The sequence below is a fragment of the Lobosporangium transversale genome (assembly GCF_002105155.1).
Source record: "Lobosporangium transversale strain NRRL 3116 chromosome Unknown BCR41scaffold_1, whole genome shotgun sequence".
Classification (NCBI taxonomy): domain Eukaryota; kingdom Fungi; phylum Mortierellomycota; class Mortierellomycetes; order Mortierellales; family Mortierellaceae; genus Lobosporangium; species Lobosporangium transversale.
In genome coordinates, this window is record NW_019028979.1 from 614400 (window position 1) to 630410 (window position 16011).

General features: G+C 42.0%; 6 protein-coding genes across 6 annotated transcripts; 3 read left to right on the forward strand and 3 right to left on the reverse strand.

Annotated features, from left to right (window-relative positions):
* Window positions 1–1488: 1488 nt before the first annotated feature.
* On the forward strand, window positions 1489–1803 carry BCR41DRAFT_366503 (hypothetical protein; the record flags this gene model as incomplete). The annotated part of the gene is made up of 1 exon (XM_022026223.1): window positions 1489–1803. One exon carries the CDS (start codon window positions 1489–1491, stop codon window positions 1801–1803), a length of 315 nt encoding a protein of 104 aa, XP_021886451.1.
* Window positions 1680–2475, reverse strand: BCR41DRAFT_344056 (hypothetical protein). Its single transcript, XM_022022413.1, has 2 exons — window positions 1872–2475; window positions 1680–1770 (listed from the first exon to the last, which is right to left on the reverse strand). Exon 1 carries the CDS (start codon window positions 2233–2235, stop codon window positions 1981–1983), a length of 255 nt encoding a protein of 84 aa, XP_021886452.1. The 5' UTR covers window positions 2236–2475; the 3' UTR covers window positions 1680–1770; window positions 1872–1980.
* A 3195-nt stretch (window positions 2476–5670) lies between these two features.
* On the forward strand, window positions 5671–7831 carry BCR41DRAFT_344061 (ADP-ribosylglycohydrolase-domain-containing protein). The gene is made up of 4 exons (XM_022022414.1): window positions 5671–5804; window positions 5904–6009; window positions 6136–6403; window positions 6548–7831. Exons 1-4 carry the CDS (start codon window positions 5750–5752, stop codon window positions 7748–7750), a joined length of 1632 nt encoding a protein of 543 aa, XP_021886453.1. The 5' UTR covers window positions 5671–5749; the 3' UTR covers window positions 7751–7831.
* Window positions 7832–9096: 1265 nt separating this feature from the next.
* Window positions 9097–11677, forward strand: BCR41DRAFT_5071 (origin recognition complex subunit 5 C-terminus-domain-containing protein). The gene is made up of 6 exons (XM_022030883.1): window positions 9097–9220; window positions 9371–10087; window positions 10305–10416; window positions 10551–10730; window positions 10848–11087; window positions 11184–11677. The coding sequence occupies exons 1-6, from the start codon at window positions 9131–9133 to the stop codon at window positions 11633–11635; spliced, it is 1791 nt and encodes a 596-aa protein (XP_021886454.1). The 5' UTR covers window positions 9097–9130; the 3' UTR covers window positions 11636–11677.
* Window positions 11656–13852, reverse strand: BCR41DRAFT_344063 (malate dehydrogenase, NAD-dependent). Its single transcript, XM_022022415.1, has 7 exons — window positions 13696–13852; window positions 13492–13502; window positions 13186–13336; window positions 12803–12875; window positions 12590–12680; window positions 12385–12489; window positions 11656–12287 (listed from the first exon to the last, which is right to left on the reverse strand). Exons 1-7 carry the CDS (start codon window positions 13756–13758, stop codon window positions 11762–11764), a joined length of 1020 nt encoding a protein of 339 aa, XP_021886455.1. The 5' UTR covers window positions 13759–13852; the 3' UTR covers window positions 11656–11761.
* A 401-nt stretch (window positions 13853–14253) lies between these two features.
* BCR41DRAFT_376245 (peptidase C14, caspase domain-containing protein) lies at window positions 14254–15768 on the reverse strand (the record flags this gene model as incomplete). Its single annotated transcript, XM_022027032.1, has 6 exons — window positions 14254–14389; window positions 14499–14591; window positions 14779–15077; window positions 15179–15302; window positions 15386–15557; window positions 15657–15768. 6 exons carry the CDS (start codon window positions 15766–15768, stop codon window positions 14254–14256), a joined length of 936 nt encoding a protein of 311 aa, XP_021886456.1.
* Between the last annotated feature and the right edge of the window lie 243 nt (window positions 15769–16011).

The following is a 16011-nucleotide window of genomic DNA, read 5'->3' on the forward strand; positions in this document are numbered from 1 at the left end:
ACTAATCCTTCTTTTCATAGCATAGGAAGACTTGCAAAATCCGATTGAGAGAACTGAAGAGCACATTTTGTTGCAGGAACAACAAGAACACACGGAGGACCGACAGACTCCTGAGAGAAAGCTCGGAGACTTTCGATTTTTCAGCTCGGCCAAGAAACAATGCCATGTTGAAATCCAGTCCTCAAATCAGGCACCAACTGATAGCAAGACACTTTTTTCTACTTTTGGGCTGGTTTGCAAAAAAAAAAAAAAAAAAAAAAAAGAGTAACTTATAACGATTGCTTTCAACAAAAGTGAAGCTTTCATAAAGTCCTAATGGATGTTGCATGTAGCTGATTGTCTGTTATTAGGAAAAAAAAAGTCCGTTTGGTGCATCTTCCTTTGGCTCGCACATCCATGTTCTGCAGCATTTTAAATAAACGAAACTGATGAGTAAACTGGTGATGTCTCTCAAAAGTATTTATCTTCAGTTAAATCTCAAATGATGTAGTCCTTGCCTGACAAAAATCTTTTCAAGATTAAAATATCCTTTATTTGATTCAAAAACAATATTTTAAAAGTGTATTGTATTACACGCCAGTGAGCAATCATTTTTGGAAGGAACACAGCATTGATTTCCTTCATGAAGATTTGTCATTTCTATTAAAAAGATCTCAAGGATATGCACAAGTTCCATGCAAACATTCTAGATCGGCTCCATACGATTGCATGCCGGATTCTCAAATCTAAGTAAAAAGGTTTCAGATCTCTAGTTGATAACAAAGTCATATTTTCAAACACATATGATAGCTAGTCTACACTGTACCCTCTTCTTTTCAATACTATTAAGCTATCGCGGACGAATAACGATGAGCTACTGAGGACGGATTTGTGTTTCTATTTGCTTATTTGCTCAATCGTTATTCTGAAAGCATATCTTTTCTGGTCAGGTTTCTAGGACTCGAGAATGGTCAGTAATTAATGCCCGCCGGTTCCTCTCCATAGCAACCGCTATTAGTTGTGCCAGGCTTTTGTTCCGACTTGCTGTCAATTCAGCAAACACTGACCCTCGATGGAAAGAAATCATTTAAGGTTTATGCAAGAAACTTTATTTTAATTATTTGGAAGCAAGAAGCATTAAGGTTCGCAATTAAAGCGGTGTTGAATAATTGGCCGTAGGCACAACTTATTGAGAGCAGAGGGTCAAGCTTGTCGCTCTTTTTGGCTAGACTCTTTCAAATATAAATGGTTTACTTAACAAAATTCTTATAATTGAAAAGGACTAACCAAAAAGAGTGACAAGCTTGACCCTCTGATTGAGAGTGTCTGGATGGCACTTTAGCCTAAGGTTAAAAAAGTATAAATACCGTAGACATTTAATATGGAAAGCCACAGCCTGCAATAAACCAATCCTGTATTTCTGCCTAATCCCTGCTCCACTTGCCATTCCTTGCAATTATCTTGTCTATATTCGACATGAACACACTCCTTGGAAATACTTAGTTTGTCATGACGTCTAATAGCGATCTCGATTTCAGTTTTGAAGAGAAGAAATACAACGACATGAGCGATGTTGAACAGCAGGAGGAAGACAACGACATCTACTATTCTGAAGAGAGAGAAAACAACATCAGTTATAATGAGAAGGATGAAGAAAACAACACCAGTTATAATGAAGAGGGGGAAGATTGCGGAGATAATCTATATGCGGGATCTATGAGTGAGGGAGTTGAAGATGAAGTCGAAGCAGAGTACTGGTCTGATGAAGATAACGATGGGTGTAGATCACCTGTAAGTCTACATACATCGTCTGGTGCCTTTTAAGCATTGACACGCTTCATGACGACTTATTCTAAAATACAAATGCAACTCTTCTCTTGAAATTTTAAAAGTCCTACTTAGCCCACCAATATCGCTTGGAGTCTTTAACTTATGGAGAGCTGGATGCACCGCAAGATGTCATTGTAACATTGCAAGTTTCCATAGTCGAAAATGAACTCCTCAACAATAGAAGATCTTCACCGCTTCTGGAGGCTGAAAATACCCATAAACTTGCATCGTCTGCAAGGTTTTTGTCATCGGTCTCTTCTCCTCAGCTGCACACCCCATATCAACCTTTGAACACTCCACATCGCTCTTCAGGGACTCCACATCGCTCTTTAGGCACCCCATATCATTCCTTGAACACTTCGCATCCCTCTTCCGGCACTCCATATCGCTCTTCAGGCACTCCATATTACTCTTTAAACACTCCATATCGCTCTTCGAACACTTCCTCTTCACGCAGGCCTCTAGCAGCCACGTTGCCACCTCGGCAGAGAGAGTCAACCTCAAGTTTTAACAAGTTTCGGGGCCCTATTTCCCTGGAAGAATTCTTCAAGGTCCCGTTCTTCAAGACCCGTTTCCTCAAGATCCCTTTGCTCAAAGTCATCGTCGAGCTCTGTACAATATGGTGAGTTGCAGAGTCCACAGTCAGCCAAGAAGATCCTACAGAGCCTCATTCATCAGGCACAGCCACCATCTTCCCGTGCATGCACACGTCCACCAACGCTCAGTGCTGCCCATGATACCTCATCGTTCATCCAGATTTCAGAATTAGACTCTGAGGCGCAATCTATATTGGAATTACGTCGACAGAACTTGCAAATGGTTAATGAGATATCCGAAGGATGGTGCAAGTTGTATGAAACTCTTGCTCTTGGCACTATTCCGACTCCTGACCAGTGTGCCGAGGCCCCACAATCGCAGCAAGCTCTTGCAAATATCCCATTTACGCAGGCTCAGCGCAAGGACAGTTTAATGGGACATTTTTTTGAGTCCATAAAAAATGTGGGGTTCGTTTGCAAGACGCGTCAGGCCGATAGTGTCTGTGCTTTTCATTTTAAGGTAATGTAAGTGGGAATGCTCGGAAAAGACATGTCGCACAACATCACGGGGATGAGTATAGTGCTCTTCTCGAATTTCGATCATACCAGCTTTCGGTCCAAGGCGTAGAAACAGCGCAAGAAACATCGCAAGAGAATCCGCATGAGATACCACTTGGAGATAAAGGAGACATATCCTTGATGCTAAGAAGATCGAAGTCTGAAATTGTCAGAGAAGAAGTAATGATTTCAAACATGAAAAAACCAAATTGGTTTGAAAAAGACAATTTCGAAAAGTTACTTTTGCGGATGATTGTCATCGATGGGGCGCCATTTTCGCTACTCAAGTCGGACTCTTTCGCTGCTCTTTGGAGGTTACGCAACATAGATTTTAGTATACCCTGTCAAGAAACATTACAAGCCAGGCTGAGGGACCGTGTGCAAGATTATAAGCTGAGGTTCAAGCAATATGCTCATATGAATTTAGATGCAGTTTCAATCACCGCAGATTGCTGGTCTAGCATAGATCAAAGGAAGTACCTTGGGATCATTGCCCATTTTGTGACGCCTGAGTTCAAACTAGCTTCTGTAGTCCTTAGAATGGAGCGAACGGATGAATCCTATACGGCAGAATATTTGCTGCAGAAAATACGTAAGTGAGCTTTGATCCGTATCTCTAGCCTGACTGCTAACCGTTAAGTAAGATTTTAACTCTGGGCTGTCGATTGATAGACCAAGTTACGGATGACTGGGGCCTTGAGGAAAAGATAATTTGTGTGACGACTGGTCAGGGAACTAACATCAAAAAAGCAATGGGAACATATTCCACTGAAACAGGAGCTGCCTGGATTTCGTGTGCTTCCCATAAGCTACAGCTATGCGTCAATAAGGCGATAGAGTGTTCCCAAAAGGCAAAGGCGATATTCGATAAGTGCCAAAAGATATCGACATATTTCAGGAATCATCAGGAGCCGGCGAAAATCCTTGCTGCAAAACAATTAAACCGCTACGGGGAAGCGCGCAAACTACCGACAGTAAATGCAACGTGCTGGAACTCCCACTTCATTATGGCGGGAAGAGTGTATGAAACCAGAGATGCAATAGTAGCAGCACTTGAAGAGCTGGACAGCATTCCAAAAATCCGGCAAGTTAAGGGCAGAAGCATTACCTTTTTACCTGAAGAAATCCTCGCACTTGGCGAAATAGTTTCGATCTTAGAGCCTGCATCTCATCTCACGCATTGGTTGGGTAAAACCGACAGCCCGACAGTTTCACAAGTTTACTCGAAAATCCATGGACTTATTCCTGCCTCCATCACGGTCGAGACGGAAGCAGCGGTGCAGCTACGTCAACACTTGGGTGACCAGATCAAGGAGAAATGGTCGCTCGCGGATATACCGGACCCAGTGCTTCTTTCGAGTTATCTGAATCCAGGCTGTGCTGCATTACCCATCTTCGATGACCTTGTGGATGGAACTAATACAACGCTCCGAGATAAGGCGAAAACTCTTGCTAAAGATGCCTACATGGAGATGCGGAAAAAAACCCCAAAGGCGCCCCAAACCGACTCCCAAACGGATTTTTTAGATGGAAAGTCTGTGTTTCCTTCTATAAATGGCGCAGCTGCCAGCTCTCTCAGCCAATCGTACATGCTTTTGGAGAGCCAGTTTGCCGTAACTGCCTACGATATCCTTCTTACTGAGAGGAGGGAAGATCTCCTCGAAACTGTTGACAAGGCACTCGAATTCTGGAAGTACCAAGAAGCTGTTGAAAAAAGGAATGGTACCAAAACTATTCAGGACCTGCCAAGGTTGGCTCGTTTGTTTTTGTGTATCCAGGCCACATCAAATGAATGCAAGCGACTGTTCAGTAAGGCTGGACTCATACTTACAGAACGCAGGACTGGGCTTTCAGACCACAATCTTTGCAACATGATCTTTTTTAACAGCTTTTATAAATTTTATGAGGAGTAGTGCAACCAATCCTGTCATCAGATCCATTTTCATATTTGTTTAAATGAAGCTTGCTATTTAATGATGTGACAATATCGATCCCTTTCTGGTAATTAATGGAAATGTATTTCACGAGCCTGAACACCTCTTATTCTCACAGTTGGAGTGCTGGTGGGTCTATCCTTTGGGATAAAAAAAAGCATTTAAGAAGGGGTTGTGGTTTGGGTTCCTTGTTATCATGCAAGCAGTGGAGGGTGTCAATAAGGGGCCAAGGATTATTAAACTGTCTGATTCAATATGGTAATACATGAAGATTTTACATTGACATGGAGACGCAACTAGAACTATATATTGTAGACAACTCTTTCTCTTGCAGTTTGGCTGACTCCTTCTCAACCTTCTTCACCTTCCATATTTCAACCTTCGTCCTTTACCAAAGCAGACCAACAGTGCACAGGGGACAGAGCATTCACTATTTTACATAGGAAATTTGTGGGCCTTGCAGAACAACCACCCTTCAGCTGTTGTGGATTGGATGCACAGACATGGACGCGTAAAGATAAATGGGTAGGATAAAGAGGTGCTATTTCATTTATTATTTTTGCTTTTTGAGGAGGTGAGTGCCTCGTTTCCCTAGTAGACATAAACTAGAAGTGAAAAGGAGATTAATAGGAAAAGAGATCAGTGGAGAGAGTGAGATTTATACGATTAATGGGGAATGAATTAGGCGAAAGTGAGGATTAATTAGCGGCAATGAAAGAACAACCAACAGGCAAATGCTTGTCACAGAACAGGTAAACCTGCCTATCGTAACAAGATTGGGCTCATATTTAAAGAAGGGTCAAATATTTTTCTTCGACTTCTTTCTTTCCTCTCTTCTCATTTCTCTCCAAACATTATCGACACATAAGCCTAATATCAATCGTGGGCATTACAGCCTTGCACAGGGAGAAGATGGTTACCCTTACTAGAGAGCAGATCAAAGATCGTATTCTCGGTTGCTTATTTGGTGAGAATGATCACAACCTTGAAGCTCTAGTACCATCATTATATCAAGCCGAGGTGACGGTTTACTTATCATTCTTTTTGCTCCTTTTGATTATTGCAGGCAATGCAGTAGGAGATGCATATGGGTTGGCGACAGAATTCATGTCCAAGGAGACTGCCCGGAAACGTTATGGCAATGGACCTATTGCATTTGGTCTAGATCCGGGGTAAGGTCTCTCCGAAGTTGCTGTGCAGGTGCTGAAAGTTAGCTCAATATGTTCTTCAAGTCGGTCATAACTATGATCATGACCATTTCTTTTTTCTTTACTTTGTTGCTTCATCGCTTTTCTAAGCTATCCCATCTGGATTGATTATCATCGCTCAAAATGGGAACGAAACGATTTTACCGACGATACCGATCAAATGTTGCTTATTCTCCAATCACTACAGCAAACTCAAGACGGCCGACTTCATGCTGCCAACTTTTCCAAGAGGTTAAAGGAATGGAGCATTATCGGTTTTCCAGAGTTGGGCACGCCTCCACGCGGCATTGGCTACACTGTCGGCTCGACGCTTTCCCATAGTGACTTTCGATACAATCCGCATAAGGCCGCATTTGATGTAAGTGCGGCTCGAAAGAACGACTATCCTCCCAAAAACTCTTGTTTCACATGTACAGGAGGGATTCATGCAATAGCTATTCTCTATGACTAATCTCTGTATACTCGCTGACATACATCTTGGCGTTACAAATCCGATGCCTAGATCTGGGACAGCAAAGGGCGTACACTTGCTGCAAATGGCGCTGTGATGCGAACTTCAGTGCTTGGTATTGAATCATTTTGGGATGAAGCTAGGGTGGTGGAGAACGCTCTTGCAGCGGCCAAAGTTACTCATGCTGATCCACGCTCCGTAGTGAGCGCCTTGATAGCATCGGTCCTCATTTCGCGACTGCTACGAGGAGGAGGAGTGGATATTGACCAAGATAGTGCACATGTCTGGAACGCAAGGCTTCAGCAGGCCCAGTATAAGCAAGAGCTCCTGGACTACTTACGACGCGGGTCATATATCCAGGGCGAGCAATCCTCTAACCCTGCATATGAGCCGGAGACAGAGCAAAACCTCTTCAAGAATAAAGATAAGAATGCGATCGCTGAATCACGCCTCCAGTCTGCCATGGCAGCATGGACTTCATCACCAGATACTGCTACCCGCAGTTTCGGGTTGGGGATCGTTGAGAAGGTTGCCAACTTTGTGAAAGGCACGCCTGCAGCCGCTTCCCCCGATAACTGGAACACAGGACGGCCAACTGTCCAACTGAGAAAGAACATTGGCTGGGGAGGTATAGATCAGGTTGGGGGCAGTCAACCTATGACTGCCTTGGCTAGATCTGTTGTGAACGACTACATCTTTTTGCTCCGGGAAACGGACTTGATACCGTCCACTATTCGCATCGAAAACAGTGCACAGGGAAACAATGCACTTGATGGTTCTGAGCAGATTCAGCAGGCCCATGATAAGACACTGGCTTCCATTCAAGATAAGTGGGCCTACGAGCTCGAGTCCCATTGTTTCCCTAACAATTTAGCCCAGCTCGACCTTGGCGAAGGCTCGACGATGGGGTATACCTTCAAGTGTGTTGGCGTTGGCTTTTATGCTGTTACCCGCCATGAGGACCCTCAACCAATAGATAGCGCCTATAATGGTCCGGCAGGCCTTTTTCGTGGCATTATGGAGCAGGTGACGCTAGAAGCCGGCGATGCCGATACTAACGGAGCAGTTGTAGGGTCACTGCTAGGTGCACGATTTGGGATTGAAAAAGGTATCCCTTCTTCTTGGTGGACGGAGTTACGACATTTTGAGTGGTTGAACCATGAGGTTAATGACTTTGCAGAAAGAGTACTGTTAATGTACGAAGACCATGAACAGCGGTTACAGCGACAACAGCAGCAGGACACACAACAATAGATGTATACTGTAGGATGCGTCAGAAGATGCTATGTCTCTTTTACGCACTTGAGCAATTCATTTTTTAAATAAATAAATGCATAGTGCGTTATGGGTTGACTAATTTATTTAAATGACGATCTGCATATTCTTTTTTTTCGATGATGGCTCCTGCAGAGCTATTAGCAATGTTAGGCCTCCACTATGCTAGGCGGAAGGAGCCAGTAGTGCAGGGCATTCGCATAAAGCTGCCATCCTTATTTTAGCCTACGGTTTGAAGAGTGGTTCCTATCTCATTCTACAAATTGCCGTTCATGCAACCATGCAAAAGTCAACACAATGTAGTACACTAAGGAGACATATAGAGCAGTAGTGGCTAAACAGCTGCTGAAGAGCTATTTACTCCGGTTACAGAGTTTTCGTGGTATTGAGCGTGGGATAGAACATGGTCTCACAACATTCGTTGCCCTTTGAGAGGGAAAATTTGGCGCTTGAAGGAGCGTGCTGGAACCATATGTCTCAATCCCCCAATTCCTCCTTGAATTGACTTAGTACTGCATACTTTTTTTTTATGTTGCACTGTGGGCTTTCAAAGAAAAGGAAGTATTTGGGCAGAGGTATTTATCAGGCTCCAGTCATAAATACTTTGCTTCCTAGCGGTATATAGGTCCTTTGTCCTAAAGAATGAGAGGCCAAGCTTTAGACCGCCTTAGAGCTTGAGACAAAGGCATTTCTGGGTATTGAAGCTATTATGGCAAATGAATTCTTGACAGTTGGATCGCTTGATGCATGGGAGTATCAAAGCAAACTAAAAGCATGTCTTTTTTCCACTGACCAATGCTTGAGACGGGCTGAAGAGCAAAATGCCAGTAAAGAGGACATGGAATGAGGTTTCACGTTGATGCTTGTGTTAGAGTTGCGCCTGTATTACATAAAAAAAAAACGATATTCAGCGCTTCTTTAGGTGGCATAAAGGGCATGCGTGCACACATGTTAATTGCGAAAAGCCTCTGTAAACCTTTAAAAGGCCTTGCTTTCGTAGTGTCTAATTGAGTTACATAAATCTATACATACAACTGAACTGATGGCCCTTTTATATCTTTAATTCATTTAGCAACAGAATAACTATAGCAATAAGAGAGCCTTTTGTAATTTAGATACTGCCCCTGGCAATAAAGGAATTCTTTTTTTTTTTTATCAGCCATTACTGATCGCTGTCTGTAATTTCCACCTGTGGCAATTCTTGCCTATCCGCGAATTGTGTGTTATGATAATTAGTCGCGTTTCGCGTTGGTGGTACATTCCACGTGATTTCATTCTGCCAAATGAGGCAACTCTGCTTTCAGTTCCATCGCTTCATGCCTTCATGCCATTGGAACATTAGTATTTCAACTTTTCAGAATGGCCAATCCATTGCATCGTGAAAAATTACATCATTCTTTTCCAGGCAGAGCAAAGCAAATTGATCAGATCCTTAGCTTTATGGGAAAGGTATATTTGTGTGGATTTTTTTCTATTTTTTATTTTATTTTATTTTGGCGTTAATAACTCCTTTTATTAAGAATATCCTATTTATTTTTCAAAGCATTCACACCATTTTCATATTATCACTACAATAATCTTTGTAAATGAATTTAAAAGCCCACAGCTCCTACACCGCCAGCTTTATTTATCAATGGAAACTCGTCGTTGGGGAAGACATCGGTCGTCAAAGCTATTCTTTCTACTGTATTAGGCGACACTAGTCCCAGCCATTATGCATTCCTGGACTGTATAGAATGCCATACGCCCCGTCTGATTTTTGAGCATGCCATATATCAATTCCGGCATCCACCTTCTGTACGATGGCGATATCCAGCTGATCTCCATTCTCAACAACAAGCGGATCAAATCATGGATGGATATGCTCACGCTCAACATACAGCTGAGGCAGATCAAAGTGGTAGTGGTAGCAGCAGAAGTAGTAGTAATGAGGATGGCAGCTCACCAAGTCAGGATCCACAAATGAGTGATGGCTCTGGAAGGAAGGATATTGACACAGGCACAACTCTTGTCAAGAATGGCGAAGGAAGACGGAAGAGGAAGTGGATCCAGGATGAAATCATTACTTCGGGGCCACCCACTTGGGACAAGTGCGAAAACATCAATGAATTTGTGGAGTGGTGTCGGAGGATCTGCGCTGATGGCAATGATGGCCAAGGTCATGCTTCAATACACGCTAAGGGCTCAGCATATTCAGAAGAACAACGTCAGCGTAAAGGACAGCATGATACCCGTTATCTCGTTCTTGACCGAGCAGAAAGACTGAGAGATAATGCACCAACCTTAATTCCTGTTCTCATGCGTCTCCAAGAGCTCGTAAGTTATTCCTATCTAAATCAATTACTTAGTCTTCAAGGCTCCAAAAAAAAAAAAAAAAAAAAAAAAAAAAAGGGAGGGAGAGAACTAAGCGGCCATCGTCTTGTATTTTCGCGCCCTAAATATTGTTAATCTTTCTCACTGCATTTTTGCCTTCGGTACTCTGGGATGCTGCAATTTTTTTTTTTTTTTTTTTTTTTTTTTTTTCGCTTCCTAGACTGGCCGCAATATCTGTGTCATCTTTATCACAAGTATCGTTTGGGAAAAGTTCCGTTCCAAAAATGGGGGATATGAGCCCATCATTATGAACTTTCCTCAATACTCAAAAGATATGTATAGTAACTGCGGATTGAGTATGATGACAGAAAAGAGGCCCTTTTTTCTTTTATTTTTTAATTATTTCTGATTGATATTCAGCATTCTTATCAATATGTGTTTTATTCTCATTATTGGGGCTGATTACGCGAGACAATTGCTATTTTAGAACGGGATTTACCTGAGGGCCAAGATAAAGAGCTGTATATGCGGTTTGTGGATCTGGTTTATAATGTTTTTCAGAGGAACTGTAAGGATCTAAACGAAATTCGGCACTTGGTTGCATTGCTATTCCCATTGTATATTAAGCCGATAAAGGAAGGCAAAAGTAAGATCTTTGGTTTTTTATTCTTTATTTTTTTTTCAATGGCCGTGAAATATGTTGACCAAAACTCCGCTTGTTGACTCAAGTTGTTTATCGTTCTACTCCTTTTATTTCATTTAGTCCAAAAGCATGAAGGATTAAAACTTCATCGACATATTCAGGCTTATTTTGTAGAAGCGATGGATAAACTATACCTTCGGGAGATTTCAAGTACGGAGTGGGTTGATCGCACTTTACTCACTTCTTCAGGATCTTTTAAGAGCAAACATGGAGGCACTCTTGGAGAATCTTTGATAGCCAGGTCCAGTTCAGAAGCGGCTAAGGATGAGCGGGCGTTGATGAATGCCGTTGATATTCAGAGTATGTCGTTATTTTACACACACACACACAAAAAAGATTCACTGCTCTATCACATGCCAATATACCTAACTTTTTTTCTTTTTTTTTTAAACTTAGACACATTCGATTTGCCTTACTTTACAAAATTCATTTTAATAGCGTCATTTCTCGCGTCTTATAACCCGCCCCGGTTGGATTTGCGATATTTTGCCAAAGTGTCCAATCAAGGTGGCAAGATGTCCAAGCGCAGCAAGGTGGCTGCTGCCAAGAAGCATGGGCACGAGCAGCTAGGTACGAAATTGAGGCAGCAGTTACTTGGCCCAAAAACGTTTCCAATTGAGCGAATGCTGGCCATCTTCTACAGTATATTGGATGAAGAGGTGGAAGAGAACGTGAACGTACACACACAGATCGCATCCTTGGTCTCACTCCGGCTCCTGCAAAGAGTTACCCCAATGGATAAACTGGACTCTATTAAGTGCAAGTGCAACGTCAGTTATGACACGATCAAAGCAATAGCGAAAAGTATCAAATTTGACATTGATAGATATCTCTATGATTTTGCATAAATTCATATTCCTGTCACAATCATAAAGAAACCAACGTTTTTATTCTATTCCAAGGTAAATGGATGTATTTGAATAAAAAAAGACTATGAACAAAAATAATGGGATGTGAAAATAGACGAAGAGATTCTAAGCCTTGTTGATGAAGCTCTGGCCCTTGGCGATGTTACCCTTGAGCTCAGGAATAGCAGCACTGATAAGACCTTTCTCATACTCATTGACATTGCCAACGGGGTGGATCTTCTCAACACCATTGGGACCGAGCTCAACGTTGGTGGCAAAGTACTCAACACCCTCCTTGGCGAAGACGTCCGACTTGACAAAAGTAGGCTCAACAATGCCCTTCTTACCAGCAACAGTGGCCTCAAGGAGAGAGTTGGTGAAGCGAGCACCAGCAAAAGCCATGGAAAGGGTGGCAGAGCCAGCGCCATTCTTGGCCTTTACGACCTCGTCACCACCAAACTGGATGCGGTGGGTCAAAGCCTTAACCTCCTCCTCAGTGAAGCTATGGCCAGACTGGGACAGAAGAGGAACGATGGTGACACCGGAGTGTCCACCAATGACGGTGATCTTGGCCTGATCAGTGGGGACCTTCTTAACCTCAGCGACAAAGCGGGAGGCACGAACAACATCAAGGGTGGTGACACCGAAGATTCTATCATGTCGACAATAAGCAATGAATGAAATAGTGTTAGAATAACCGCAGAGTATTTAAGTGGTGTAAGGACTGCAAATATAGCTTTTTTATTTACCTCTTGGGGTCAAAGACACCAGCTTTCTTGAAGACCTCAGCAACGATTGGGACGGTCGAGTTGACGGGGTTGGCAATGACCAAAACATGGGCCTTAGGGCAGTGCCTGAAACACATAAAAAAAATTATGTTTGCAGTCACATTAAGGGTCTGTCCTTCCCTCTTTGTGTTCTGTGTGCAGCTCTAACATAATTGAATTCACTTACTCAGCGCAGGCCTGAGCCAAATCGCGGACGATAGAGGCGTTGGTGTTGAAGAGATCATCACGAGTCATACCAGGCTTGCGTGGAACACCGGCTATGACAGGTAAATGAAAGGATAAAGAGAAAAAAATGGTTAACATGGTGATAAGCAATATGATCACTTAAGCATGTTCTATTGATGTTATAGTCATATAGGATTTTAAGACAAGGTCGTACCAGGGATGACAACAACTTCGCAGCCAGTAAGGGCCTCCTTAAGACCATTGTTGTCAGGAGTATGGCCAGTGACCTGCATTAATTGTTTTTTTTTTTTTTTTTTTTTTTTTTTTTTTTAAAAAAAAAAAAAAAAGAGCATTCGATATGAAAATAGATCCCCTTAAAAATTTCTCCATATCTTTGCAAGCACTGTCCATATGTAATGGTGACGATTCTGACGATGCGACTTGAGAAAATCCAAGTCGGAGATTTTGGCGAAACTTTGTCACTTCCAGATTAACCGGCGGAAGAGTAAGCCCGACAAAGCTCAGCATGAATATTTTCAAGAGGCCCATCCCTTATGCTACTGAAAATATTTTAATATTCATCTCAAAAAGGCTTACCTTTGAGTCAGTGTTGATGTGGCTCAAATCAGCAGCAACACCGGGGGTGTTGACAATGTCGTAGAGAGAGAGATGAGAGATCAAGCTCGACTGCTTAAGGAGGAGCGACAAAGGCTGACCAATACCACCGGCAGCACCAAGAACAGCAACCCTAAAGTATGAAATAACGAATAGATCAATAGATTGTGAGGTGGGTGAGCATATTGTTAGGACCGCCGTAGAGGGTAGATCATTGGCACACACGATTATCACTAGCGTCTGCTTTTTTTAAAAATATATATATATTTATTTCAAAAGAAAACTTACTTGGCAGCGTTCTACAAAAGCCGTGTAATAGTATAAAACACGTGTTTAGAACATCAAAAGCAGGCCAAATGACAGGGAATAAAAAAAAAAAAAAAAAAAAACAATGAATAGAATGAGATCAGTGCATGTCAATGACTACAGTTTATTAATGTCCAAGTCAAACAGTAAAGCCTTTATCAAATCAGGTTGTGAGCGAGCGCGTACCGAAGATGCAGAAGTTGAGAAAGCGCGTTTAGCGATAGAGGAGATCTGACGGGTGGCGAACATGGCTGCTTGTTTGAGTAGAGTGGAGTGAAGGGTGGTGAAAGTGATGAAAAAGAAGAAAGAAAGTGTAAGAGAGAGAATTAACCAGGAATAAAAAAAGAAAAAAGAAAAAAAGACTGGGGAAATTGTCCAATTGCGGGAAGATCGGGTTCCATCGCAGCAGCCATAATGACCAGCCAATCAATTCTCAGAGAAACTTTCCCTCTGTTGCTGTCAGTGAGAGCTTGGAGTCTAAACTTACACGTGACAGTGCACCCACCCCTAGAAAGGACAAGCCGAGGGTCCAAAAGCAATTATTGAATATGAACCTTATCGGCAACGTGATATGTATCAGGCACATGCATTGTTTTATTCGTGTATCAAGCCGTGTTGGTAGCAATGTTACTGTTGGATATACTGATAGATCATAAATATCTCCAGAAAATAAAAGAGTATCTTGATCTGCCTATAACATGAACGTGTCATATTATATGGGAATGTGTATACATATCATGTCTATTACAAAAAGAACAACTCCGCCATGTTCTTCGGGCGCGATGAGCTCAATTGAGGCTTCTGCTTGTACTTCTCCCGCATCAGATCACGGATGCTATTAAGGAAATCCTGGTATGTTTGCACAGAATTTTCGCGGTAACTATGGATGTGTAATCACGAAAACAAAAAAAAAAATAAAAAAATAAAAAAAAAATGAGTATTCATTCATGATAGTCATGATGGGAAAAGCAATAAAATCAATTTGCTACCTCTTGGTGAATGCGTAGGTCATTGCGCCATTCGCGGACGAGGTCTTTCCTCGAGTGACGCTCACATCAGCGGATGTTTCGTCGTCTTTACATCTATAATGTAGCCATAAAGAAATTCGCCATCATTTCAAAGGGTTATGACATTAAGTTAATTAATAGTAGATAATAGAATTCAAGAAAATTATATCCTTAGTTCCAGATAACCGTTGATTCCATTGATATTGATGCCGTAACCACGCATACTATCAACAATAATAGTGGTGAAATTAAGAAAACCTACCCACTAAACATGACTACATCTGCGTCATGGACAGCCTTAAGCTTGACCTGGAGTTCAAACTTTTCTTTCTCCTCCTTCAGCTTCACCCATTTTGCCTGGAGATTCTTAAGCGCTTCTGGATCAAAGTTGCCTGAGACGAGTTCATGACCTAGATTAGCAAGAGCGTCTGAACCCCGAATGTAGCCGGTTCCCGTATAGATGTATGGCAGGTCCAAAGCAGATCCTGAGTGGCAGCAATCAAATAAAACCGTCAGACGGACACCTGGGGGCAATGCCTTGACCAGAATCATGTGCAACTCCTAAACAACCATTCAAATAAAAAGTATATGATACTAAGTTAAAAAAAAAAAAAAAAAAAAGGAAAAATAATAACAATACGTATCATCTAAGGACTCCTTACATCGTCTATAATCACCCCATTCTCTTTATGATCAAGAGGGAAAATGCAGTTGTCATAGTCTCCAACCTCATCGTCATCGAGATCCAGAACTTGACCCCCATGTCCAGAATAATGCAAGAAAAGTCTATTGGTTTAGGTCAAACATCAATTATGTGTTTTTTTTTTTTTTTTTTGCGACCCACCCATTCCTCAGAAGCTTGTACTTACGAGTCATCTTTCTGAGCACCATGAAGTAACCATTTGAGATTCTCAATAATATTCTCGCGAGTGGGCATCCAAGGGGTGTCGACTTGATCGTCTGTGAGAACGCGGATATTCTCTTCTTTGAAGTTAAAACCCAAAAGGAAATCTTTCATGACCGCAGTGTCGTTGATACAACCTGAAATAATAAAATGCACTTGAAAAGATGAGACCTGTCTTCTATTCTCTAAATTGTCTCGACTTATTATACGAATAATTAGAAATTCACTGAGTTTACCTTGCAGAGGGTTAGGGCGACCAGTGTAATTGATCCCAATTAGAAGCGCACGACGTTCTCCAGTGCATTTGGAGAGTGACTGTGCAGAACCGTTTGAATGCTTGACTTTCATTGATTGAACAAGCACCTCTTTGACTGTATCGGTGCCTGATTTAATTACCTCTTTAACCTCAGTCTTAGTCTCGGACACAGGAATGGATGGCAATGGCTTGTCAGACTTTGAGGAACGGCGTGAAAGCTAGTTGTATGCAGATAAGGTAAGTAAAAAAGGCTTCAATATATTAGGGCTACTATTGAGCAGAAACACAATTAGCTTTTTTTTTTTTTGACTCACGCGCTTGAAGAACTTTGAGAA

Bases quoted from the DNA above. Each gene is read 5' to 3' on its own strand.
- BCR41DRAFT_344056 (XM_022022413.1), bottom strand. From the start codon at position 2,235: ATGGAGTGTTTAAAGAGTAATATGGAGTGCCTGAAGAGCGATATGGAG.
- BCR41DRAFT_344061 (XM_022022414.1), top strand. From the start codon at position 5,750: ATGGTTACCCTTACTAGAGAGCAGATCAAAGATCGTATTCTCGGTTGC. The intron at 5,805-5,903 runs GTGAGAATGATC...TGATTATTGCAG, and splicing joins TATTCTCGGTTGCTTATTTG to GCAATGCAGTAGGAGATGCA. The intron at 6,404-6,547 runs GTAAGTGCGGCT...TCCGATGCCTAG, and splicing joins CGCATAAGGCCGCATTTGAT to ATCTGGGACAGCAAAGGGCG.
- BCR41DRAFT_5071 (XM_022030883.1), top strand. From the start codon at position 9,131: ATGGCCAATCCATTGCATCGTGAAAAATTACATCATTCTTTTCCAGGC. The intron at 10,417-10,550 runs ATATGTATAGTA...GGGGCTGATTAC, and splicing joins CTTTCCTCAATACTCAAAAG to GCGAGACAATTGCTATTTTA. The intron at 11,088-11,183 runs GTATGTCGTTAT...TTTTAAACTTAG, and splicing joins GAATGCCGTTGATATTCAGA to ACACATTCGATTTGCCTTAC.
- BCR41DRAFT_344063 (XM_022022415.1), bottom strand. From the start codon at position 13,758: ATGTTCGCCACCCGTCAGATCTCCTCTATCGCTAAACGCGCTTTCTCA. The intron at 12,490-12,589 runs GTAAGTGAATTC...TATGTGTTTCAG, and splicing joins TTGGCTCAGGCCTGCGCTGA to GCACTGCCCTAAGGCCCATG. The intron at 12,288-12,384 runs GTAAATAAAAAA...TCGACATGATAG, and splicing joins GGTGTCTTTGACCCCAAGAG to AATCTTCGGTGTCACCACCC.